This window comes from Agelaius tricolor, unplaced genomic scaffold (assembly GCF_023055355.1).
Source record: "Agelaius tricolor isolate 1412-34295 unplaced genomic scaffold, bAgeTri1.0.p SCAF_2, whole genome shotgun sequence".
NCBI lineage: Eukaryota > Metazoa > Chordata > Aves > Passeriformes > Icteridae > Agelaius > Agelaius tricolor.
In genome coordinates, this window is record NW_027269262.1 from 46,603,584 (window position 1) to 46,627,702 (window position 24,119).

At 41.1% G+C, this 24,119-nt stretch overlaps 1 protein-coding gene across 7 annotated transcripts in view; it reads left to right on the forward strand.

Annotated features, from left to right (window-relative positions):
- Positions 1–24,119, forward strand: part of DLGAP1 (DLG associated protein 1) — a 401,400-nt gene that overhangs the window by 372,439 nt on the left and 4,842 nt on the right. For all 7 annotated transcript variants that reach the window (XM_071417710.1, XM_071417688.1, XM_071417726.1 and 4 more), the window contains 4 exons: positions 1,857–1,948; positions 10,377–10,795; positions 19,910–20,001; positions 21,920–22,072. In XM_071417710.1, the coding sequence (XP_071273811.1) occupies positions 1,857–1,948; positions 10,377–10,795; positions 19,910–20,001; positions 21,920–22,072 (756 nt within the window). The remainder of the gene's footprint in view (positions 1–1,856; positions 1,949–10,376; positions 10,796–19,909; positions 20,002–21,919; positions 22,073–24,119) is intronic.

Here is a 24,119-nt window from a genome sequence, read left to right on the forward strand (position 1 = left end):
CATGGTTCTTGAGAGACCATCTCCCTGCTATCTCTTCTTAAAGTAGTGTTGCAAGTAACAAATGCTGCTTTTGAAAGGTATAGAGGCCTCAGTTTCCTGAGATCTGAAGAAAACAGCTCCATATGCTCTTCAAGCTTTTGACAATCTCCCTCTTAAACTTTGAAGTTTACAGATGACCAGTATAATCATAGGATAATCATGAAATCTGGGGATGGTACGTGAGAGTCTGCCAAGGCAGGCTTTGTGTACAAACCCATGAAGACGTGGTACAAACCACCTGAAGCTGGGATGACATGAAGTGAAACCCTCAGCAGTGATGCAGCCTTACAGAATTCCTGCCTGTGTGTGGTGCCACCCTCACAGCTGTGCACATCAATGAGCTTTTTAAAGTCAGACAGGCTTCACAGATAAAAGAAACTGACTTCACTAGTCTGCTGTCTGATCCATTTTGCAGCATCATTGCACAAGCAGTCATGCTGGTACAGCTGAAGGGTAGTGTGGGAGTAGAAATACCTTAGGTAGGTGTTGATGCCAGAAATTACTTCTCTTACAAACAGCTGCCCTAAAGGAGGTAGGTACTCTGTCAGCCCTCTGACTGGCAGTAGAGTCAGTCTCTCTTCACTGAGTAAAGGGAGCCTAGTCCAGGCTTAGTCTGAGCTCAGACCAAGTATACACCTTGATGATAGTTCAACCCATCTCTGTAAAGCAGCACAAGCTGCAATAGCCACAGGTACATTCTTGGTTTTCTTCCTCCTCTGCCAAATAAACCTAGTGTGCACTTCTGGTGAACCTCCATGTGTGTCCTCTACACCCATCAGTCACTCTTAGGACATTGCAAGTCTGCTGTAAATCTGCTGAGCAAACAAGCAAAGTCAAGCAAAGAAAAGCCCTTCCATCAAAAGGTTGCTTCAATCTGCAGTTATGGAATTTAAGGTGTATTTAGCTCCCCAGAACCCCAGTATCAAGGAAGTACTTCACCTCACAGAACAGCTTCTGGAACTCCCATCCCTCACTGAGCACTTTTCCTGCACAGGTTGGTCAAGTGGCTCTCAACAAGAAGTTGCTGGTGGAACAGCCACTAGAGCTGGATATTTTGCACACCCATGGTCAGTTTGAGGCTACAGGTTACTTCACAACACTGCTATGGCCCAAAAATTCTGTCTGCTGCAAAATGTTTTTCCTGTATGACTATCCATATTATATATAGCATTGGTAATTTACAACTACACTGAGTGGACCCAGAATATTGTGTTTTTGTTCAAAGACACATCTGTGGTTAAATTTTAACTTTATACTGTTGGCACAAATCTCCTCATGGAGCTGGAGCTGGAGATGTGGTATTAAGTTCCAGCTTGTGCTCCTGGGAACCACCTGTTTGCAAGACGAAGCAGTAAAGAAAATGAATCTAAGACTCATTCTGCTTTCTTAAAATCTTTTCTCTGAAGTGCTCTGTTTTGAGGCACTAACATTTAAACAAAATAAACACCTGATTTTGGCATGAGTTCACATATGCATGCATGAACAGATAGAAAGTAAAATCAAACAGTGGAGTTACAGCTGCTCAGAGATGTGCTCTAACAAATGTGCCTCTATAAAATACCAGATAAAATCCATCTGCATGTTGCAGGCTGAATATTGTCTTATCAGAAATGCTTTATAGATAAAGAATAATGAATATTCACTAATAACATCATAAAAGAGCACACCACAGAGAAATGACTAGATGAAGGAGCTCATGGTACAAGTTCTGTGTGCAGACACTCAGTAGTTAAGGTGCATAGAAACTGCAAGTAGCCAGCTGATACCTCTGCTAAAATACATTCTAATTACCTGTCATGTTTTGGTTTTTTTTTAAGGTTGATGGTGCTGAAGAATCCACCATACCAGGTGATAATAAAGCAACCAGTAAGTTCCAGTCCATAGGAGTTCAAGTAGAGGAGGAGAAGTGGTGAGTAAAAGTTAATACTGTTTTTCTAAAGTAAATAATTATGCCACAACTAATTTTAAGAGCCCTAGTTCCTGCACACATGACCACATAAACCTGCTTCCTGGATTAATTGTTAGATCACCCAGCTGAAAAGCTGAGTCTTATAATTGTTGTAGCTCTTGTTTTTCAGAGAAGATTTTTCAGGACCAGTGAGAAAAATGGAAGAGAGGTGCCACATAATTTGAAGTCTCATATACTTTTAATAATCTCTTTTTCCCCAGAAAATCTACCTAAACAGTGGACAGTGTTGCAGTGTTGCAATTAGTATTGGGATGGCTGCAGCAGCATAGAACTGATGAGGAAAAGTTTACCTTGTTTTTCAGCAGAATAATTTCAGCCACATGTAGCAGTGCAGTGGCAGAGCCAAACTGAATGCTTTTACTCAGGTATCTCACCCAGACATCTCTGCATTACAATTGTTCCCTTGCAAAAAAAAAATGTTGAGATTACAAAACAAGCCTGTAAAACTCTGTTCTCCCTACAATCCGCAGTACAGCCTGAGTTAGTAAACAAATATCCTCCAAGAAAAAAAAATTTAAAAGAGAAAATAAACTAGAGCAGCTGTCTTAAAGGGTTATGTTTCTTTTCTGATGACAAACTTGCAGTACATTGCAGGGCAGCATAACTGTGCATAACGCTTGGGACACATAAACTTTTTGAGTGCGTGGCCACAACTGCAAATCTTATTTCCTTCCCAAAACTGGACTCAGTGGCTGAAGAAAAGCCAGACTCTCCCCTTGCCTTTGAGTGTGCAGGCCTGCCCAGTGTTGCTGTGACTCCAAGCACCCACACAAGTCTTGCTTCTCTTTTCTCAAGCCACTTGGGCACAATGTGACTTTTGAATGCTGGAGCCACATCCTTGATAACTCTCAGTACCTCCTGTGTCATGGGCAAAGCCTCAGTGCAGTATGACTTGTCAGTGAGAGAAGTCATTCTTGTAATTTCTCCAGAAAAAAACTGGGTGCAGCAAATCTGAGCAGACAAAATTCAGGCCCTTCCCTTCTGGCCTGCTGACTGCAGGAGCCAGTGGAGATGTCAATTTTCACACCATTTTTTCCCTATATCTGCTAAAAATACTCAAAAATAGCAGGTGTCTCTACACCATTTTCAATTCAACCAAATCTCCCTGTAAAGTAGAAGAGCATTTTCCTGTGGTTTTAAAAGACTAAAGTGATTTCAGCAAAAAGAAGCCTGATTTTGCAATGATCCTGCTAGGCTGTTACCAAGTTCCTCATTAACCTGCTAAAACATCTCTTGCTGGCAGACATTTCTTTATGTGTTAGACCTTAGTCCCATTTACCCTCAACTCTTCCAGCACCAGATAAATGAGCACATTAGAATGGATGCTGAAGGACCATTTCACTTCAGCCTGGGCACAAAGGAAATAACTACCCCAAAAGCCCAACCCTCCCCCTCCCTGCAAAGAAAGAAAGAAAGAAATGGCTGTTTGTAAATACCTTACATCCAAAGTCCTCTTTCTACAGCAGTTTTTATTGCTCCAGAGAAAAAGGTAAGATTTGCCTGTGAGAGTCTGCCCTGAGGAAGCAATATTTCTGCATTACTTACTGACAGCAGTGTTTGAGGGTTTCCTAGCTGATAAAGTTGAGGTTGCTGCTGTTTGGAGCAGAGGGGAAAGCAGCAATCTATCATGGACTTTCAGAAGTGAACTGCCTGATAAAGGACAGCCCCTAATCCTTAGAAAATGAGTGCACTCAAGACACAAAGGGCTTATCATCACAGTTGGGCACTCATACTACTTTTTTTTCCCCCATAATACAGCAGAGCACAATGTATTGATTATCTGTTACAGGAATAGAATTGTAAATACAGTACATTCTTCACTGTCCCTGCACCATAACATCTGCAAAGCCTAAGAAAAGCCCCTTTTAGCTGAATCTTTGAGAAATTAATGTCTTTAAAAATATTCCAGAAATACTAAATAAATGTAAAATGAGAAGAATGACACAGCAGGAAGAATAAATACAGTAAATTGATCATGTTTCCTTGACAGTCTAAGCTATTAATTACACTGTTACAAAACAATAAAGCTCTTTGCCTAATGCACCAAAAGCCTACCACAACTTTCAGTCTTCTTCTTGGCTTCCTGTTCTTTCCTTCCCCTTTCCCTCACCTCATACAATTGTGATTCTCACACTAAGTAGTCTTACCTCCTCGTGTCCTTTTAAATATTCCTTCTTCTGTGTTTGGACCAGGTAAGCAAAATTCTTTGCCTCCATTTCTTGGCCAAAGTAATTCAAAAACAGAGCATCTTCATAGGACAGCTCTCTCTCTTCAGTCTTCCATCTCGCCTCAGACCTTTCATTGGCCCTTCACTTTCTCATGGGCCTCCTGCCAAGACAAATGCTTCAGCCCTCCTCCTCCTCCTCTTGTACTGCTCAAAGGATAAATGTGCTTCCTGCTACCTGACCACATTATGACTGGATCTGTTGCTGCTGTTTATCTTATCCTCAGTTTTTATGCTGCTGGTTCTAAATAATATTTTTCAGACCCATTCCCTAACTGCAGCTCTGTGATTTCTAGCATTTATAGAGTAAATCTGTCTGGTCATTCTCTTGGAGAGAAATTGGTACACATTTCTTTCAGCCTCATGATCTTACTGCTGTTAATCTTTTATCTCTCACCTGACCTTCCCCATGATGCTGACAAAAGCCTAACCAAAATGTTGTTCCCTTTTTCCTTCCAGGGCAGTTTTGAAAAGTGTACCTAATGAAATTCATCCATGCAATCTCAGGGCACTTCAATTTCTGTCCATTTCTGTTTGTCCTTTTTTTCTATATGTAACTTCTTCTTGACCTCAAGAGACCACCCTCCTCACTTAGAGAAGATAATTGAGTTGTTAAAAGTCAACCAGTTCTACTGAAGCAGAAAAAAAAGAAATAATTTATTCTGCCAAAAACAATTAGCATGCATTCTTCACGAACAAGGGGTTTTCAGTCCCATGGCTCTGTAATCAGTTTTAGTCTCTCTTGCAATTTATCTTGCCTGCCCCAAGATCTCCTCCTATTACATTCTCACCTCCAAAATGGTCTCACTCATCCTTCTAGATGTACCATCAGCTGGTAATTGTACCTGATTTGCCATCACAAGAATTTTTGAATACTGAAACAATGGTAGTTTCTCCTACTGCCATAGGAGACTGCAGTAGACATATGGTCGTTCTCCCTCTTCTCTGGTTTCTGGGGCACCAAGGAAGATGCCGCCATATCTTGATGCACAAAAGTGTGTCCTAACACAAGATACACAAAGTACATCCTACCACAGCACACCTCTTGATATGGTATAAAGTGGAATCATTTGAAATAGCAATAACATAACTATGTTAACGTAAAACAAATAATCAAACAAAAACCCTGTGTTGTCTCCTCCAGGAAAAAAAAAGTCACATCTATGGATTTTGTTACTATAAAAAGTCACATTTTTCTGGTTTTTTCCTGTAGGTGTTTGGGTTTGGTTACTTACTGTCCAACAAAAAATATTCAGGCTTTGGTGCTTTGGTGTTCTTCCCTAACTCAAACTTCTCAACACTATACTCTTTAGAGTAGACCTTTCAAGTCTGTATTTTGGGTAAGCTAAGCAGGAAGTGCATGATATGACATTTGGGGGATGTCCTGTGCAGGGTTAAGAGTTGGACTTGGTGATCCTTTTGGGTCCCATGCAACTAAGAATATTCTGTGATTCTGTGAACTACTTGCATGGCTTTTCTCAGCAGCATTCTCTGGCTATCTATGTTCTCCATGGTGGAAGCCATTCCAGTGAGAAATTCTGAAGGTGTAGGTGTCCCATCCCTGGAACCATTCAAGGTCAGGCTGAAGAGGGCTTGAAGCAACCTGATCTAGTTGAAGAGGTCCCTGCTCATTGCAGGGAGGTTGGACTAGATGACCTTTAAATGCCCCTTGCAACCCACACCCATTCCTCTGGCCAGTCCCATCCTGGTGGGACTCATTCCCCACATCACCTCCCAACTTGTGCATGTTTGGAGGAGGAACTCCTGCTCTGGTCCACAAAAGGCAAAGCAGGCCCCGGCTCTGACAGGGCCAATCTCCTTCTCTGGCCACAGCAGCTTGTGAGCTGAGGGAATGCTTACAGTCCTGGTGGCTCCCAGCCAGCTGGTGGGCTGCTGCAAGCCTGGCCTTGGCAGAACTGGCCACGAATTTCTGATCACACCCTGCTGGCTGGCAATAGCCCCCCTGCACCAGACCAAGCCCTGGAGGGAGGCTGAGTGCTCCAGCCAGCATCTCTGCTCTGCAATGAAAAGCCCCAGGGTTGGGAAAAAACAAATAAACCAACTAGCTTTAAACAATGTGATGAACAAAGATGAGCAGCTGCAAGGAATGGGGTTGGAGCAGGAATATTGTTCCTGCCATTAGAAACATGGTACCCTATCTGCTAATTCCTTCTGCAGTTTGTTTTGTTCTGCTGACAGCAGCTGCAACCTTAGCAGAGAAGCCCACCACCAAGAAGGAGGACAGTCAGTGGGTAAAGTAAGCTGAGTTTAACCTAAATACCTGTGAGATTGACCATGCATCAGTTGGTTTGAAATTCATATCTTTTCTGGAATTTTGGGGTTGAAGTTTTTTTAAGGAAGGAATTATCTAAGTTGAATTGCAAACATGTTTTGCAAAAGAAAGCCAAAGACTTAGAAGTTGAGAGCTGAATGCCAACAAGTGACCATGTTGTTGTTCAAAACACATCATTCTGTTGTTCTCCATACTGGTTTATCCAGTCTGAGGTTTCATGGCTTTCTGCACCCTAGGCCAAATATCTGCTGCAGTTCTCTGAAGATGTAATTATTACACCTTGTGCCTGCAGGGCACAACTGAGTACAAAAGGGCCAAGCCTGAAAGCAGAAGAATAAGCAAACCTCTGTTTTGAACCTTTTCCTTTTTTTTTAGGTAAACTTGTGAATGTTTTATATGGTAGAAGTAGCAAAAACTTTATCATTATCTTCAACAGCTCTCCTCTAGTATGGAGTTTTAACTGAGAGCAAAGCAAAAAAGGCTCATGTGGAACACAAATGGTACTTTGTAGGAGTAAAACATCCTGGAAGTGAGTGAGGAAGCTGTGTCAAAGACTAAAATTACCATCTATTAGGCGTTTTTTACAGATGAGTTGGAGGAGGCAGATAGTAAGTGCCTTCCTACATTTCCATTTTATTCAAAATACATTTCCTTGGAAGTTTTTTTTTAATTTTGAACTGATGCTATATTCTATTGCCAAGTTGTTTTTCTTTTGAAGACAGATAAGTTACATAATCCAGTGCCAAGAAACTGTCATGCAAACCTGTAGCATACTATTATATAGATAAAACAAAGGCAAAAAAAGTAGGTCATTCTATTTCATTTGTTCAGCAGAGTCTGGGTTTGCTGGTACTAGCTCATACTGAACCCAGTAAGAGCACACTCCTGAAAGCCTTGAAATGTAGAGCCTCCAGCAAAACATCCTCCTGTCAAGCAGACTTTGATGCTTTCACATTTGGGTTTTGGCCTACACTGAAAAGCCAGGGTGTTAACTGAAAACACAAGTGGTCATCTGAAACAGAAGAATGTCAGAGTCTAGGGCACCAGAGAAAGCAGAAGGTGGCTGTGACATGGAGGCAGGAACATGGAGAAGAGCAAGCCTGGACCAAGGCATTTGCTTTTCTCACCAGTGCTATAGAAGGTGTGGAAAAGTACACTGTGTACTAATGCCTTGGCTCTCAGTGAACCCTGACTAAATGACTAAAAAGAAATCCTCAGGCACAGCATGTGCCTGTGTGGGCACACATGTTTTTGTGTGTGTGTTGTGTGTGTGTTCTGTGTGTTTGTATACCTCAGTGCAGATAAGGGATTTGTCAGGTTGGTTGTCAAATTAAAGCAATCTCTAAAAAAAACTAAGATGTATAACTAACATGTATTGGATTCACAATAGATTATCACTGTAATGTAAGCCTAATGCTAGTGTCTCTCTAATCACTAATACCAATATGACAGCTTTTCTCTGCCAGGGGCCTATAGCAGATACTTAGGAAAAGTATAAAGGAGAGTGTGTAAAGTATAAAGTCTGTGAACTAAGCACTACTTCTCCCAGCAGACATTCCCAATTTAGTATTCTGTTGTTCAGGAACTTCCTAAGCCAAATATGAGATGTGTAATGAGTCTTCCTGTGAACTTGATCAAGTTCTCTTTGAACCTATTTTTACCTTTGCTTTTTCCCAGGATTCTGTGGCAATTTAAGGCTGTCTTCCTCCCTACAGTTATTGCACTCAGAGAAATGGTGAAACATACCCTAGTCAGAATTTCATAGATCTCCCATAGTCTTCCTCAGCCATGTTTTCTAAACCTTTTCTCCTATGGAAAGGATTCCACCTCCTCAGTGACCCTTGTCCTCCCTTTCTAATTTTTTCTGCTGTATCAGTCCATAACAAAATGCTTTTCTCTGCTTTCCAAAGGATAAATACTACCAAGCTGATGATTCTGCACACTCTTTATTTTTCAGTTTGCTGGTGCATATCATGCACATCTACAGTGGCACAACCATGACTTTTGTATCATTTAACATTTGTTACAAAAGAACTGCAAGCAGCAGACACTATGTTAAAATGCTTTTGATTATTAAAAAAATATATACACAATCTATTATTGAAGTTTTCCTGGGACTGGTATGGCTGACATGTTAATTTGAGCCTTCTTCCTCTGCAGAAGAAGGCTCAAATTAACATCATGGGCTTTTTTTTTTTTTATTGGAGGACCTTTCTCAACTCCAGTTTTGCTTTGCTCTACTCCACTCAAAGCCCCAGATCAACAGCCATTAATTTCCTCTATGAGCAGGACCAATTACAATCCCCCTTGAAGTCTGCTACAGTTCTCCTGAGCTATCTGGATGCACCAGGTATATAGGACATTAAATCCTCCCTCAGCATCCTTCCATCTGCTCCCTCACCAGCTGCAGACTAAACATACTTGATGAAATTTTGCTGTCAGTTTTACTTGTTTAATTGGCTATTGCTCTTCATTGGGAGGTGGAATATAAATGAAGGGAAGTGAAATGGTGCCCAGCATCCAGTTCCTCCATCTCTTCAGCATTTTCACTGCTGCTTGAATGCAAACTAAAAACAGAACTGGCAGTGGCAAAACAGCCAAAATATCACAGAGTAATAGGTCCTAACACTAGTTTCAAATGTAGATGTGAGATTGAGAACAAATTGGAGACTAAATACTGACTGCATGAGTGCACAGGCATCCTGGATTTGTAAGAAGAAGAGATGGGAATCTATCCCTATTCAGTTCCAAACTGTTAATCTTAAACCCTAAGTACTACTGATTTAAGGGACATCTATGGTTACTTTATGGTTCTACCTTTTTTTCATCATGGGGCAAGACAGCAGTCTGCCTCACTTGTTTTCCACTCATACCTCCAAAATTCACTGCTATCAAATGAGCTCTCATTACCACCTCCTGCAACAACATTCCTCATTCCTTGTCTTTCACTCCTTCTCTGTCTCCTCCTCTGTCAGCCTTTTCAGTCAGATGCCTCAGACTGCAGAATCTGAAGTGCTGTTTACATAATAAAAACCCACTCAACCCAAACCCCCAAACTTCCTCTCTCCCCTGCTCATGCCTTTGCCCTCAGATGCCCCAACACAGGGGAACTCTGCAAGGTGAGAGGAAGCTGCCTACAGGAGAAAAACCATCACAAGGAGGGTAACACAGACAGGAGAGTGCCAGCTTTGGTGAAAAAGAGATCATTTTGAAACTGAAGCTTGAATGTGAAAAATAGATTGTCTGGACATCGGCAATAGGCACTAAAATTGTGAGAGATGGCAGATATATAATTATGAAGAAGCAATAAAAAATATTTATTTCAGTTAAAAGTACTTTTTTTGTATAATGTGTAATATTACATATGTAGTAGACTCATTGGTATTAGTATCTTACTGATTTCACATGGATGATTTTTATATGTGACTTGTGAGTTTGGATGTGTAACTTCAAAGGCGTGTGAGTTTAAAAATTTGAAAGATAAACCACTTCTGAAAATTGGGCCCCTTTGACTTTTCATTAATCAGTAATCTAAAATCCTGAGCTACTGGCACTGTTAGCTCTCTCTGAGGCTGTCCTGTGGCATTGTTAAATCACATAACAATTAGAGGTCCTTGTCTCAATAAACAGTGAGACTACATGGAAAAAGAGAGATGTATGTTTGTTTGTTTGCTTGTGCAAGAGAAAAAAAGCTTATGCTGATTATTTCAAGGAAAAAAAAACACCTGAGTGTAGCACTGAGAGGTGTGACTGCCAGTCTTAGGAAAAGTGGCAGAATTTTAGTAAGTCCTTCCATGCCAAATTACCTAGAAAAAAACTTTCTAAACATTTTCTGTTTGTGCTCTCCAAAGCTTTCGCAGGTTTACACGATCTAATAGTGTGACAACAGCTGTGCAAGCAGACCTGGATTTCCATGAGAACTTTGAAATAATCGACCCTCAAGAGGACAATACATGTTCTGGACAAATATCAAGACAGTTTTCCCGAGATGCAAGCACCTCTACCGTTAGCATACAAGGGTCAGGAAACCACTACCATGCATGTGCAGTGGATGATGACTTTGAGACAGATTTTGATCCTTCAATTTTACCTCCTCCTGACCCATGGATTGACTCTATTACTGAAGATCCTCTGGAAGCTGTTCAAAGGTCAGTGTGCCCACGAGATGGCCACTGGTTTCTGAAGCTACTTCAGGCAGAGAGAGATCGTATGGAGGGGTGGTGCCAACAGATGGAGAGAGAAGAACGGGAAAACAACTTACCTGAGGACAGTAAGTAACCACACACAATAATATTGCAACTGCAAAGAAGTATTTAATATAGGTGAAATTCACTCCGGTGAATTCTGTATCGTACCCTTTCTTACTTAGCTAATGAAGCTGTGGTTGTGATTCTCAGAAGGGCTGTATGTATGTATATCATAATCCTTATTAAAGCTGACAGGGAATGCAAACGCTCGGCGCTTCTGAAACTCCAGTGGAATTCGTTTTTGGGATTGCATAGTTCAACGGATAATTAGGAGAGCGTGGTTAGGGATCTTGTAGTATTAATACTTCTTAATTCTTCTGTTTGAAATCACTTCTCATAACTTTAGAATATAGTTTAACAGATTGTAGTTCCTTTTAATTACATTCATCTTTCAGTTGCCTTCTCAGATGGTGATTGGCATAAGAGTATTTAGATGTTTCTCCCTACTGAAAGAGATTGCAGTTATGCTTCCAAATTGTCCTCTCTCTCTCTCTCTTTTCCTCTCCAGCCTCTCTACATCTCCCTTGCAGTTCTCATTTGCTTTGACCATCCCAATAAAAGAAGCTCTTCATATTGTGTGATAAAAAACCACACACATGCAAACTACATCTCAGTTGTCACCACTGTCAGCTACATTAACCCACCTGTAAAGTAACAGGACTGTCTAGTAAACCTTCATTACCCAGAAGGGTTTAGGACTGAGTAGTTCACATCTTATTCATTTACCCTAATTAGGGCAGAAGGGCTGAGTGTGTGTTTCCCAGTCCAGAATTTTTTCTCCCAGTAAAAATAGAAGGGTTTTTTCCCTTTATTTCTCTTACAAGGAACAGTACTATTGCTAGCTGTGAACTTTAGACAGAGGTAAATCTGTGAAAATGCCCCTTGCAAATAAAGCTGTTTCAAGTTTTAGAAGTGAGCTTCTGGGAAACACTAAGAAGCAGCTACTCATAGAGAATTCAGTTTTTTATAATTTAGACATGCCTAAGTATATTTTCCTGGATATAAAAGTAATATTTTTCCAACTCCCAAATTAGCTACTACCAAAGCAAGGACTATTACTTCAGCTACAGAATTGCTTCTTAAAAATTTTTAACCTTTCCTCTCAAGAAAAGAGATGTTTGAATTCTTCTGAAATGTAAAGGTTTTGATTTATGAAAGAAATTAACACTGGAAAAAAATTCTTAGAAATGCACAAGCTGTTTCTGCTGGAACTTTCCATTCAACACAGTAAATGAAAAGCTGGGATCTAGACAGTCAAAGTTAGACAAAATTGTAAGCAACTGGAAATTTATTTTAATGGCAAGTATAAGATAACCTGAATTTTAAGATATGTAAAGGTTTTATATTTATATAAAATTTATGTTATACAATAGGCTAACAATTCCTTCTGAAGAAAACATATGGAATGTTTGACCTTAAAAGCAGATCCAGATTTACCAAGTTCTAGAATTTTTGAATCTCATTTTTAACTCACATCATCAATGTATTCAAAAATCTCTTTGAACATGTATCAGAATAAAAGAGTTTCTGTTGTTTCTGTAGTATGAAGAAATAAACCTTGTGAAGAATAAGATTTTAGATTGAAAAAGAAGTGTGAACACTTAACAAACAGGAAACACACAACTTTTATAAGTCATAACAACATAGCACATAATGAAAACATATTCTGTGATGAGGGTAGTGAGGCACTGGAATGGTGTTGCCCAGGGAAAGTTGTGGATGGCTTCAAAGACATGAAGGACAAGGAAGGGTTCAAGGACAAGGGTTCAAGATGGATGAGCTTTGGCAGCCTTGTCTAATGGAAGGTGTTGTTGCCCAGGGCAATGAGGCTGAAACCAGATGATTTTAAAGGTCGTCTCTAACCCCAACTATTCTGTCATTCTATGAACTGATAATACTGGAAAAACCTATAAATATTTTATTTGTGCACCAAGGTAGTTGGTGCACCAATAAAGTTGTAGGAAAAGAACATGAAGTGAATTTCATGAGCCTGATAGATGCAGAAAATGCATATCTGTACAGAATTTTCTCTCAATGTCTTGGTGTCTTTAATACAAGACAGTTTTAAAGGGCTCTTGGGGCAATCAGTGGGAGGGGTCAGTTATGGGGAATGGTCAAGCTATAAAGGAATGGTCAAGCTGGCTATTCCCAATGCCCCCTCACAGCACACCCGGTATGTGTCCTGGCACTTCTTGTGATCACTGGAAATGGCAGGAGGAGAAGGCTCACCTGGGTTTGGTGGCCACTGTTGCAGTCCTCATTTCGGCGTGAGGCTGTCGGCTGCCGTGGCACGTGGCAGCTGCCTCCCACAGAGGCTGTGCAGGGCTTTCTGCTGCGCCCCAGCACGTCCCGCTCTACCTGGTGCCAAGGAAAAGCATATGGCCCGGGCCACTCTGTCCGCTCAGCGGTGCCAGGAACAAAAGCCTGGTTGTTACAAACCCTGCCCTGAAAAACGTCTTTTTCATAAATCTATACACTTTACAGGGAGAGAGGAAAGAAGCAGAAGAGGTGCGTTTGCTTTGCTTTCCCTAATGAAACATAACCAGAGCGGGGAATGCATCCTTTGTTTCCAACCTGACATGCCCAGCATGTGTTTGGCCAGATAACAAAATAAGGAGAACGTGTGATGAGCGAGGTTTTCTCGATGCCATGGCAGCTGACAGAGGGCTCATCCCCCCGGCGCTCCACGTAAAACGATCCGCGCTTCCTCCAGACAATGCGGCCCTTGTGCGGAACAGCTGTCTCGGGGAGACGGCTCGCTGCTGTTTGACAGTAGCTTGTATGTTACATAGATACGTAGGGTATTATCTAGCTGGGAATGGATCTACCAGATGGGATTGAATGTTTCTAGCTGGGAAATGGAGTCTGCTGCTCTGTATAAAAACAAGCTGTGGTTCAGCGGCTGCACGATGAAATGCCAATATAGAGAGAAATGTGGCTTCCCTTCCGCCATGAATTATTTATTGGATAGTATATTCTGGTTGTATCTGAAATCATTTTCTGATAAAGCTGCAGCTTGTGTGACAGGCAGATGAACACCAATCACACTTTAAGCTAACATACTTGATGTGATTTCAGTGTATTTTGCAGTTACAGGGAAGTTGGCTACAAACTCTAGGGCTCTCATAAAAAAAAGGAAAAGATGTTACACATCTGAGGCTAAACACCTTGTGAGACTTGATTGACGCTTTGGATCAGGTCTCAAGTGAAATCAACTGTTGACTTTTTTTGTTTTTTTCCTCAACCATCTGCTTTCTCCTCCTACCTCTCCCCTGTAAAATTTCAAATAGTCAGAGCCTCACCACAGTTGTTGGTGACTTTTGGCTCAGACCTCTATTGTCACCATTTACATACAAAATTAGCACCATCAGACCGGGCTCCCTGCACAGCTCTGACCATTTTTTTTCCCAGCAGGGGTGGGCACAGGAACATATTCCTATGGCCTTGGTCTGTCTTGGATGGGGTATTTTGCTGTTGTTCATATTGACCTTCTTGGAAAAACCAGAAAGCTTCCCCTGGCCCCCGCCTCCAGAAGTTTCTCTTTCACATGAGGTTGTACTGTGGCTTTGGTGTAAAGATAACCATCAGAAGCAAACAGCAGGCCTGATTCACCACAAGTCAGGTGTAATGTGGGTTTAGTGGTGAGAAAAGCCAGGCCAAATCATGTAAAAACTAAAACAGAAAACCAAGGCTCTTACAAGACCTGTCATTATAATTCTCCTGTGTGTATACAGTAGCCCTCTGGGCTAGTGTGTGAATAAAGGTTGACCTCAAATCTGCAGGAACCTCACTGCTCAGACGAGAGCCTCTACAAATGCATCCAGTTCTGACAAATTATGCAATGCTTACACACTGTCTGCTGTTTTGGTTTGTTTCAATTGTTTCAAAAGAAAACAAAAAGTAAAGGTTAGATGCAAGAGAATAAAGTTAAGGAAAAGGTACATTTTTCATAATAGTTGTGCATGGCAAAATAAAAAGAGACCCATGAGCTCACACTCAGCCAAAAGCATGGAAAACCATTCCTCTGCAGGGCTTCTCCAAGCAATCCTGGCCTCTGCTGCTCCGAGGAGTTGAGACAGCCTCATCCTGCAGTGGGCTGGGACAGCCGTGCAGAGGGATGGTCCCCAGCCTGACATGTGGCCGAGTCCTGCTGGAATCCCCCTGGCTACGTGCCTCTGGCCATATGCCCAAGTCATCCTTTTCTTGTTCTGGTTTTCTTTTGTCCCCAGAAGGGACTTCTCCCTACACGAGGGTTTCTCAAAGGACAGCCAGCAAGGAAAGCCCTACCAGTGCCCAGAGGCTAGCAAGGAAAAAAGTGAAATCCACAAGCAAGGAAACGATCTAGTTAGGGAAAAAAAACATTAAATGTTCTAATAAAAGCCAAGTAAGTCAGAGAACACATGGAAACTGCTTTAATCCAAATGAGAAGCATTTGCTCATGCAGACAGCCCTATTAATTTCAATGAGATCACTCCTGTAAGTATATATGACTCAAAGAAAGGACTGCTCCTTCCCTAGTTTGTTCCATTTGGCTGTTTTCTCCTTAACAGCTGAGCTTAAGACCTGAGCAGTAGCTTTAAGTTTGAATTTCCTGGCTTTTGTCATACTTGGCTATTTAAATGTAGCTCTGTCAACATGAATAGGCTAAAATGCTGGTCCATCCTGGCTTGGAAATGGATTGTGACAGCTCTGTGGCAGGATTGCTTCATATGCATAGTGCCCAGCCAACATCTGCAACGCAAATGTCAGGCTGTGTCCCTGTAATTTCAGCTATTGTTCCTGCCACTTGCTCCTGGGGCAATGAGCAAGTCCCGGTATTCCGTTCCCTAGCTTGGGCCCTGCCTATCAACCAGGTGTTTTCATGTTAAGGGCATTTGATAGTCAGGAGTCGTAAAGTGCCTCCTTTGTCACTTGTTAGACCCTGAGGCCTGTCAAAGTTCAAATGCAAATACATCACTTGGGGTTTTAAGGCCAAATAGTGCTGTCCCTTCTCAAAACTCCCCTGGTTCCTCTATGTGATTACTTTTCACATCACTTCAGGTGGGTTTTGTTATTTTCTTATATTTTGTTATCCTTATTATAAACAGAGCCATCTTCCTAGTTAGAGCAGATGACAATAACTATTTTTTTTTGCTTGTGTTCACAATTCTTTTATTTTGTTGTTTTCCTATTTCTTTTCCAATGAAGACGTGGAGGAGGGAAACACATAGAGCTCCACAATTTCAAAACAGGTCCTATGCAATTCTTAGAACCAAGAGAAGCAAGAACTTACTGCTTGAACAGCAAACAGTCCAAATCTATTTTCAAGAATGTTTTAAAATAAGAACATGTTGGGGAATTAATGATACAGGATATTCACTGTCATGTGTTTGTCCTAGAATAATATTCTGTGATTCCTAGATAAGATCAGTAATAGTGAGAACGCATTCCACAGTAGCTGAATTCCATCAAAATAGCTGTAAGTTATTCAAGAATAGACATAATTGTCCATGTCTTAAGAAATGTCACAGGAGAGAACCGGATTTACAAGGAAGATAGGTCAAAGCAAGAAGGGAAGGAAAAAAAAAGGGGAAAATTCAAACTATTAAAACAAAACAGTGCAGTACACACACTTCTCCCTCTCGGGAAGAGGTGACAGCAAAGCATATGATGGATGTTAATAATGTTGCTTAATGCATTACTGGAAGGCATTCAGATCCAGCAGTGCTGAGTGTGCTGTATAGTCCTGTATGGAACAGAAAGCAGATATGAATAACATTATATAGGTGTTTAAATCCATTATGATTGCATCTTGATGGGTTGGGATTTTTTGTTGCTTGGTTTTATATGTTTTCTTTGTATCTTATTAGCTGAACACATCAATTTGAATGTTTATGTGTTTTTCCTCCTGCACCCCATCTCCCTTGCTGTTAAAGATTACTCTGATTCTTTTCTGATTTGTTTTGAGTATTATCTTTGTAATTCCATTTATTTTCTTGGTATTTGGCTTCAAACCTTACGGGCTTTTCTTCTAAGAAAATCTAATGGTCTGTTTTTGCTTTTGATTTTTCACTACACCTTGGCCTTTCTGTTGGGCACCAGAGATTTTGACTGAGTAAGCAAAATGAGCACTGTGCCTTGAAACACTAAAAGCAGCGTGGGTTTGGAAACAAAACTTAGGCTATTGATAAGGCTTTGTGTCTTCTAGAGACATTCCTTTCAGCTTTTTGTATGCTTTGTGTTTTGTCTTTTTTTCCCCCCTAACTTCCGTGACAGAGTTGGTTGTTGACCAGTTGCACATTAACAGACCCCTTGCTTTTGAGGGGCGAGGAATCAGTGACACTTGACTAGATACAGCCACAGCTACAGCAGAAGTGGCAACAATAGAGAACAGCATCAGCATGCATCCCGCAGTCAGCTGGGATGATGGTTTTTAGGCAAATAGCCAGTCACTAGGCAGCCAAGGACAAGGACTTCCTTTTCCCTCTGCTGAGATCTCTGAATATTAAGCTCTTCTTCCCCAAAAGAAAGAGGCACATTACCATCCATCAACAAGTTGTATATACATTTCTTCATGCTTGGGATGTGATTTCCAAATCATTTGGTGCAGGTTTCCAGGAAAAGCTCACCTTTTTTTTCTTTTTCTTTTTTTTTTTCTTTTTTTAATCCCAAGAAGTTGAGAGACTTTTTTCTCCCCTTCTCAAGTCTTGAGAAGTGTCAGAGTGGCCGAACTCCAGATGAGGCAGCTGTTCCCAAATATACTCAGTGGGAAGAGTTTTCATAACAATGGGAACCACATGAAAGCTCTCGGAGTAGCTCCTCCTACTATTGAAAAGTCCTTTCAGTTGAGTGGTTTGCATATTGGGTTGCATAAATGACTAGACACACCAAGGGGTCCATTTTCAGCACTGTGCGCATAGAATTAGACACGCAAGCCTTGCTAACAATAATTAGAGTTGTGTGCAAAACTCCCTGTGCAATATGCTGAAAATATTCTGCTTAGTGAATCTTCCAGCTCACGGCTATTTCCTGGCAGTGCTGAGCTGAGTTCTGGGAACAAAATGAAAGTCTGGGCTCTGTGTGTGTTCACAGAGCTCTCTCCTATAGGTTCGGAAAAAAATGTGAAAAGACTCTCTTCCCTCCTCCTCTTTCCCCCCTTTGTATGTCTGAAGTATAAATGAACTCCACATCCCACTTTTCCTTCAACAGCCTTGAGAAGTGAGCTTTGAGGCTGGTGAAGGAAAATCCATTTGCCTTGAAGGAGGAGAACACAGAGTTCAAATAAGTGTGTATCGAGTTTCAGTTTATCACGAGTATTTGTGCCAGTCTGCATAGTATGTGGCTACTCAAACCCTTGGAGAGGCCTTTCTCTTACCAAGCACTGCATGGTGGCATTCTGGTAGCCACCACTGCAGCCAGTCACAGGACCAATGAAATGCTAAAAATCTTGTTAGATGGGGTTATAGCAAAGTTGCATGTATTTATGTATGTATGTGTTTGTTTATTTATTTTTCATTGTGGTACATCAAAATACTTAGTGGTATTTTTCCAGGGGAGCTCTGTTAATGCTGTCTTAACTTTCATGCAAAAAGTGACTGTGCCCAAGGAATGGTGCAGAAGATGGCAGCTTAGGACCAGTATCTCTTCTAGGCTCTACCAGCAATTCACTCACCTTGAGATGGCCACTTCGTCTGTTTGTTTTCCCCATTCCTCCTTCACCTGTCTCTTATATCCAGGCTGTAAATTTGTCACAGAAAAGTTGCTGTGTCTGTTTGAGGGCTGGGACAATACGAGTATCTCTGAGTAGAAATGATAGCGAGAACTGTGACACAGTGGCTGCCATTCATGTTTTTCATTAAGGAAGTGGTAATATTTAAAAAATTCATTTAAATTAGTTGTTTAATCACTTGTTAACCAGAGAATTGGGCATAATAAGTTGTTTCAGCTGAGAGAGAAAATTAATGAAGGAGTCAGACAAATCTGTAATGCCAACCTATTTTTTTTAAAGACATTCTTGGGGGTTTTTCTGAGCATCAGAAATCTCAGACAAATCAGTGGCTGCTTTCTTCCTCACAGCATCAGTTCTTTCACTCAGCAGTCCCTAAATTCACACTCTGTTTTCTGGATTCACTGTCTTACTGCCAGCTAAGGCCATGTCTGCCTTTTCGCTGTTTCTGCCTTCTTACTTCTTTTTTCACACACACAAAGGTACACACACACACATGTGTTCACACACGTGTACAGGTACATACAGGGTCTCCCCCGGACCAGAACTCCCCAGGGAGCCCCTGAATGCACCAGTCTATGGCTCGGTTTTGGGAAGTGTATTCCCAACTACTGCTGTAAAATCCCAGTGTCTGAATGCAACCAAAACAGTATGAGCTCCTGCTTTATTCAGAGGCATTTACTATGGGCTGTCTTCTGGTTCACTGCAGCCCTTCACAGCACTCAGTCAGCCCAAAGGAGCCATAAGTACCCAGCTGTCTGTACAAAGGAGTCCTCAGCCAGCTGTGCATGGACTCTGACACCTCCCTCCAAATCAGCAGCAAGGAGGAGAGGCCAGGGTGCCATTGCTCCCTGAAGTACTCCTGGGCATTTGAATTCAAAGGCAGAAGCAGCCTTCGGTTGCGCTCATGGAAAGTACTCAGAAGGTCCAGATGAGATTCACTGGAGTGCAGTAAAACAATCATCCCCTTTCTGGGGCTCTGGTCGAGCAACACTCAGCTACACCTGACAATGAAGCCTGAGTTGCTAAGTGAGGTGGAGAAGCAAACAGAGTTTGAGAGCTGCATGTCCTTGTGCTGGGAGCTGGGTTTGTATTCAAAGCCTGAGCCTGGGTCATGGTGATACGAGTGGTGACATTTCTGGTGAGCTTTCTGTACAGCCTGCAGAAGCTTTTGATTAGCCACGTTTACACTGTCATTACAACTGGTTACAACTGGTCTCACTGAGAGTAAGGTGCAGCAACCTTTTACATATTTTTTGCCTCATGGAGATCTGACCTTAGACTTAGCAACTTTTCTCTTTTTGTGGCTGAAAGATAACATACCTTTTGAAAGCCAGAGCTGACTGCTGCACAGCTTTCTCCTCTCTTTTTATAGGCTTTTACTTGCCTGCAGCAAAGAAAGCATTGTGACTTACTCTTCTTTTTCTCTCAGTTCTAGGGAAAATTCGAACTGCAGTGGGCAGTGCCCAGCTTCTCATGGCTCAGAAATTTTACCAGTTCAGAGAACTTTGTGAAGAAAACCTGGTATGTAATTTTTCTGCTAGATACTAATGTGTGCCTTTTACTAACCCTGTGAATAATGCTACATAAACTAAACTGATTTTCTGACTAACATGGCAATTTTTCCAGTTAAGGCCCTGATATGAATTTGGGAGTAACTCAGATTTGTCAAAGTCAGCATGAGTTTCACAATAGCTTGAGGCCCTTAAAATATTTAAGGCAAAAAGCTTCAGGTGAACAATCACTGAGGCTCTGCAACTGACTTAAGAGGAGCAAGGATCTGTCCCTTGATCATGGAGGTCATGGGCACACGGATGGGTAAAACACCTTAAGGTCTTTGAGAGTGGATCAGAAATCTCCCAAGTTGGGCTTTCCCAGGTGCTCCTAGGAAACAAGCTCCAAACTAAAATCTGCCTCAGTGGAAAAATGCAACAGAAATTGGCTCTGTCTTAATAAGACTTCCAATTCTTAATATAAAAACTGAAAAAGCCTTCTGCTTGCACATCTTTGTGCAAATAACAGCCTACAACTGGGTAACCTGCTAGAGTCAAGCTCTGAAAAACTAGGAATCAAAGTGTAATCTCTGGTCTCCTTATGACTCTAAAAATATATACTTTATTGTTTTCAATAATTGCACCTTTCATGGTATAATCATCCTACCAAAATCCTTTGTCAGTGTGACTGTGAAAAGCACAAATAGATATTTTATAAGGCAACAAGCTGACTCTTTTGGGTTTATTCTTTCTGAAGAGGAAGAAAACTAAAGGCAGAGTAAAACCTGAGCCATGTAAAACATTATGCAAGGTGCTACTAATTATTTATTTATTTATTTATTTATTAACAACAAAATTAATAACAATATATCAGTGTAGTCTGACAAGGCCACAGCACCCACAAAGACTTGCTGACTGATGTAGAAACTCCTCAGAATTTATGAAAAAAACATGCTTGAAGTGAGTGTATGCAACGTCTCATTTTAAACAAACAGTTTCAGCTGGGAACCAGCTTATAGGGACACATCCTGTAGAAAGCCTTCCCTCATACAAGCCTTGCCAGTGGAGCAGGGATTAGGTTTTGGGTATGCCTACTGCAAGCAAAAAGTGTTCAGAGCTGGGGTGCACTTAAGGGACAGGGTTTATTGGGTCTGGCCCAAGCTGTGCTGAAGATGCTGACTGTCCAGATACGCTCTTCTAAGCAATGCTCTTGAGCTGATAAGTTTGCACACACAAAGCAATGCTCCCCACCTGTGTCCCGGTTTCATTCTTCCCAAAAATCTGCCTGTAAAAATGGGTTTACTGTGCTTCTGCAGGCAGTCTTCTGAGCTTTCCACCCAGCACAAGTTATTCTTGACAAACAAACAAACAAACAAAAAAAAAAAAAAAAAAAAAAAAGGAAGAAATTGGCCTGAGGTCTAGAAGAGAAAATGTCACTTAGTGTGTTTTTGTAAACCTTACATTTTCAGAGTGCAGAAAAAGTATTCAAACTTTGGTGTATCAGTATTTGCACATGCAGGAAACATACATTTGCACAGGTATCACTCTTTTTTACAAGTGTGAGCATGGTGGGGAGTCCTTCCTCATGAAAGTGAAGAGGAGGATGGCAATTCATTTCAGTGCAGATAGGATTGCCACCAGTTGTGCCCAGGAACATCCCTAGGCAGATCCTGCCACAGGGGCCCTTTACCCTTAGTCTGTGGGGGGAACCTGCTGCCTTTGGTGAGTGGTGAGTGGGTGTTTGCAGGGCACAGCAGCTCAACGCCGAGCCAGATTCCTCAAAATAAAACCCGCCAGTAAGTAATGCTTTGCTTTGCTCCTCTCTCTGGGTCTCACCCATCACTTGGATCTGTTCAAACTGCTTTGCTAGCCAGATTTGTAACCATTTGTATGAATTCTTTACATTAAGAAATACTAAAGCCAACATGTTTTTTTCTTGTGTTACACAGAATCCTAATGCACATCCACGGCCGACCTCCCAGGATTTAGCAGGGTTTTGGGATATGCTGCAGTTGTCCATAGAAAATATTAGTATGAAATTTGATGAACTTCATCAGTTAAAGGCCAATAATTGGAAACAGATGGATCCTCATGACAAGAAGGTAGAACACTGTAGATTTTGTATGCTTCATTTAAAACCCTGCACAAATACTGGACAGATTAAATAGGCCTCTGTGTTACAGCGTTGGCGTTAAAAATGTGAAATGAAGCTCATATCAAATTAATTTCATTGTAATAACAATGTTTACATAATAATCATCTGGGATATTATCTGTAATATGTTTCAGGCATATTTTTAAACCAAATCTGTCTTTGTGAATCGGATGATGGGAATGTGGTACTTTGTTAAGCTTTACATTTAATCATATTAGACGATCAATCGTTGGAAGGAACTGCCTTATATATTGATTCTTAAAATTAAATAAATCACATTTACGGTTCATATTATTGCATACAGCAAGACTTCTAGGTTGTGTTACTGAAAAAACCAGGGAAGCACTGTAACCATCGCTGACTTTGGTAGCCAGGTTACAAACAGCAATATCAAAAATATGCCTTCCAAAATGTTACATGAAAAAATTACATTTTTTTGTCCATTTGTTTGTTTTTTATTTATTTTGGGCTTTTTTTTAAATGGGTGATTTCACAAACACATTCACTTTCCTGGTATTGTTGTTTACCTGAAGTAGCATAAAAATCATCTGGAGCTTTGGTGGGGATTTTTTCCCTTTTTTTTTTTTTTTTTGGTGCACGTAGTCTTCTTCTGTTACCATGAAAAACTACCACATCCAAGTGTAAGTCACATTTCACGTTACATTCTCATTTGGCACCATTGCCTTTTTTTTTTCTCCTCCACCTCAAGACAAACAGCACTTGGGTGAGCCAAAATACACAAATGTTTCAGAAAATCCTTAGGGCACAGACCCATTCCTAGAGGAACCAACAGTCTAATGTCGCGCTGCTGTAGGTATGTAATCTGGTGGCTGAATTTCTGCTGTGACTGGTCTGATAGCAATGAACACAGCCAACAGGTAGGGTCACCAGAAGGAGGGGGAGCACAATTTACAGGTACAGTGGCTCAGACAGGAGTCCTGGCTACCTCAACTTACCTCAGCTGGCTGCCGATGACCAAAGTGGTGTTTTCTTTTGGACAAATAACCATAATAATATCAAACCCCGTTAATCTTGCAGCAGGAAGCTTGTAGAGGCAGTGCTGGTAGCACTATTCCTCCTCCTCCTCCTCCTCCAATCAAGACTAAATATTCATTCCTGACTTAGGAGTGCCATGTTCACACCATTTGTGCACACCTAGTGTGTTTTGTAGGGGAATGAATGGGAATGTGTTTTCCTAGCCCAAGGTACTGAAGGCAAGTCATTTTCTTATCTTCTTTTTTTTTCCAGTATCTATCAAAAAAGGAAGTTAAAACTGCCAAACATGCATGCACAGAAATACTGGTATATGGTCTTTCATTAGCTTTTACAGTAAAGTGGGTAGGCTGAGTGTTGCAATTGCAGCAGTAAGAAATGAGAGCTTTCCTTGAAAAAAAATGTGCCTTTTCTTTGCTTCTGAAAAACATTTCAAAGAGTTTCCAACAAAAAGAAGACTATAGCAGTTTAAAGGAAGTTAAGTAGTGCTGAAGAAAGGGACCTACAGTAGGAAGGTAAAGATTCTAAAGAATTACACTGTGTTCCTGTTTCAACAGCATTTGTCTATGATTTTAGATGAAACAGATCGTCTCCTTTCTTAAAAAGGATTAAAAAAAAAAAAAGAAGAAGAAAAAACTTTCTGTGGAATTGATATTTGCCTTTGGCCTTTGCCACTGGGCCCTTTTTAAGCAGCATAGATTAATCCTTGGATGGGGAGAAAAAGCAAAGTATGAATAAGTGTAACTAAGCACCTTTATATTTTGAGCCATGGAAGCTGTTGTGAGCAGCATGAGAGAAAACGAAAGGGCAGAATGGGACCTTTGTAGTGTGATAAAATCCCTTCGCTCAGAGACCGTGTTCACAGTTGGAAGGGGATGTAACTTAAAAGACAATCTAATTAACTTGACAAAGTCTTTGTGGACGCCTGAAATTCAGTTCTGAATACACTTTTCTTTTATGAGAGAGATCCTTCTCAGAGGGTTTCTTTTGGTTGGGTTTTTT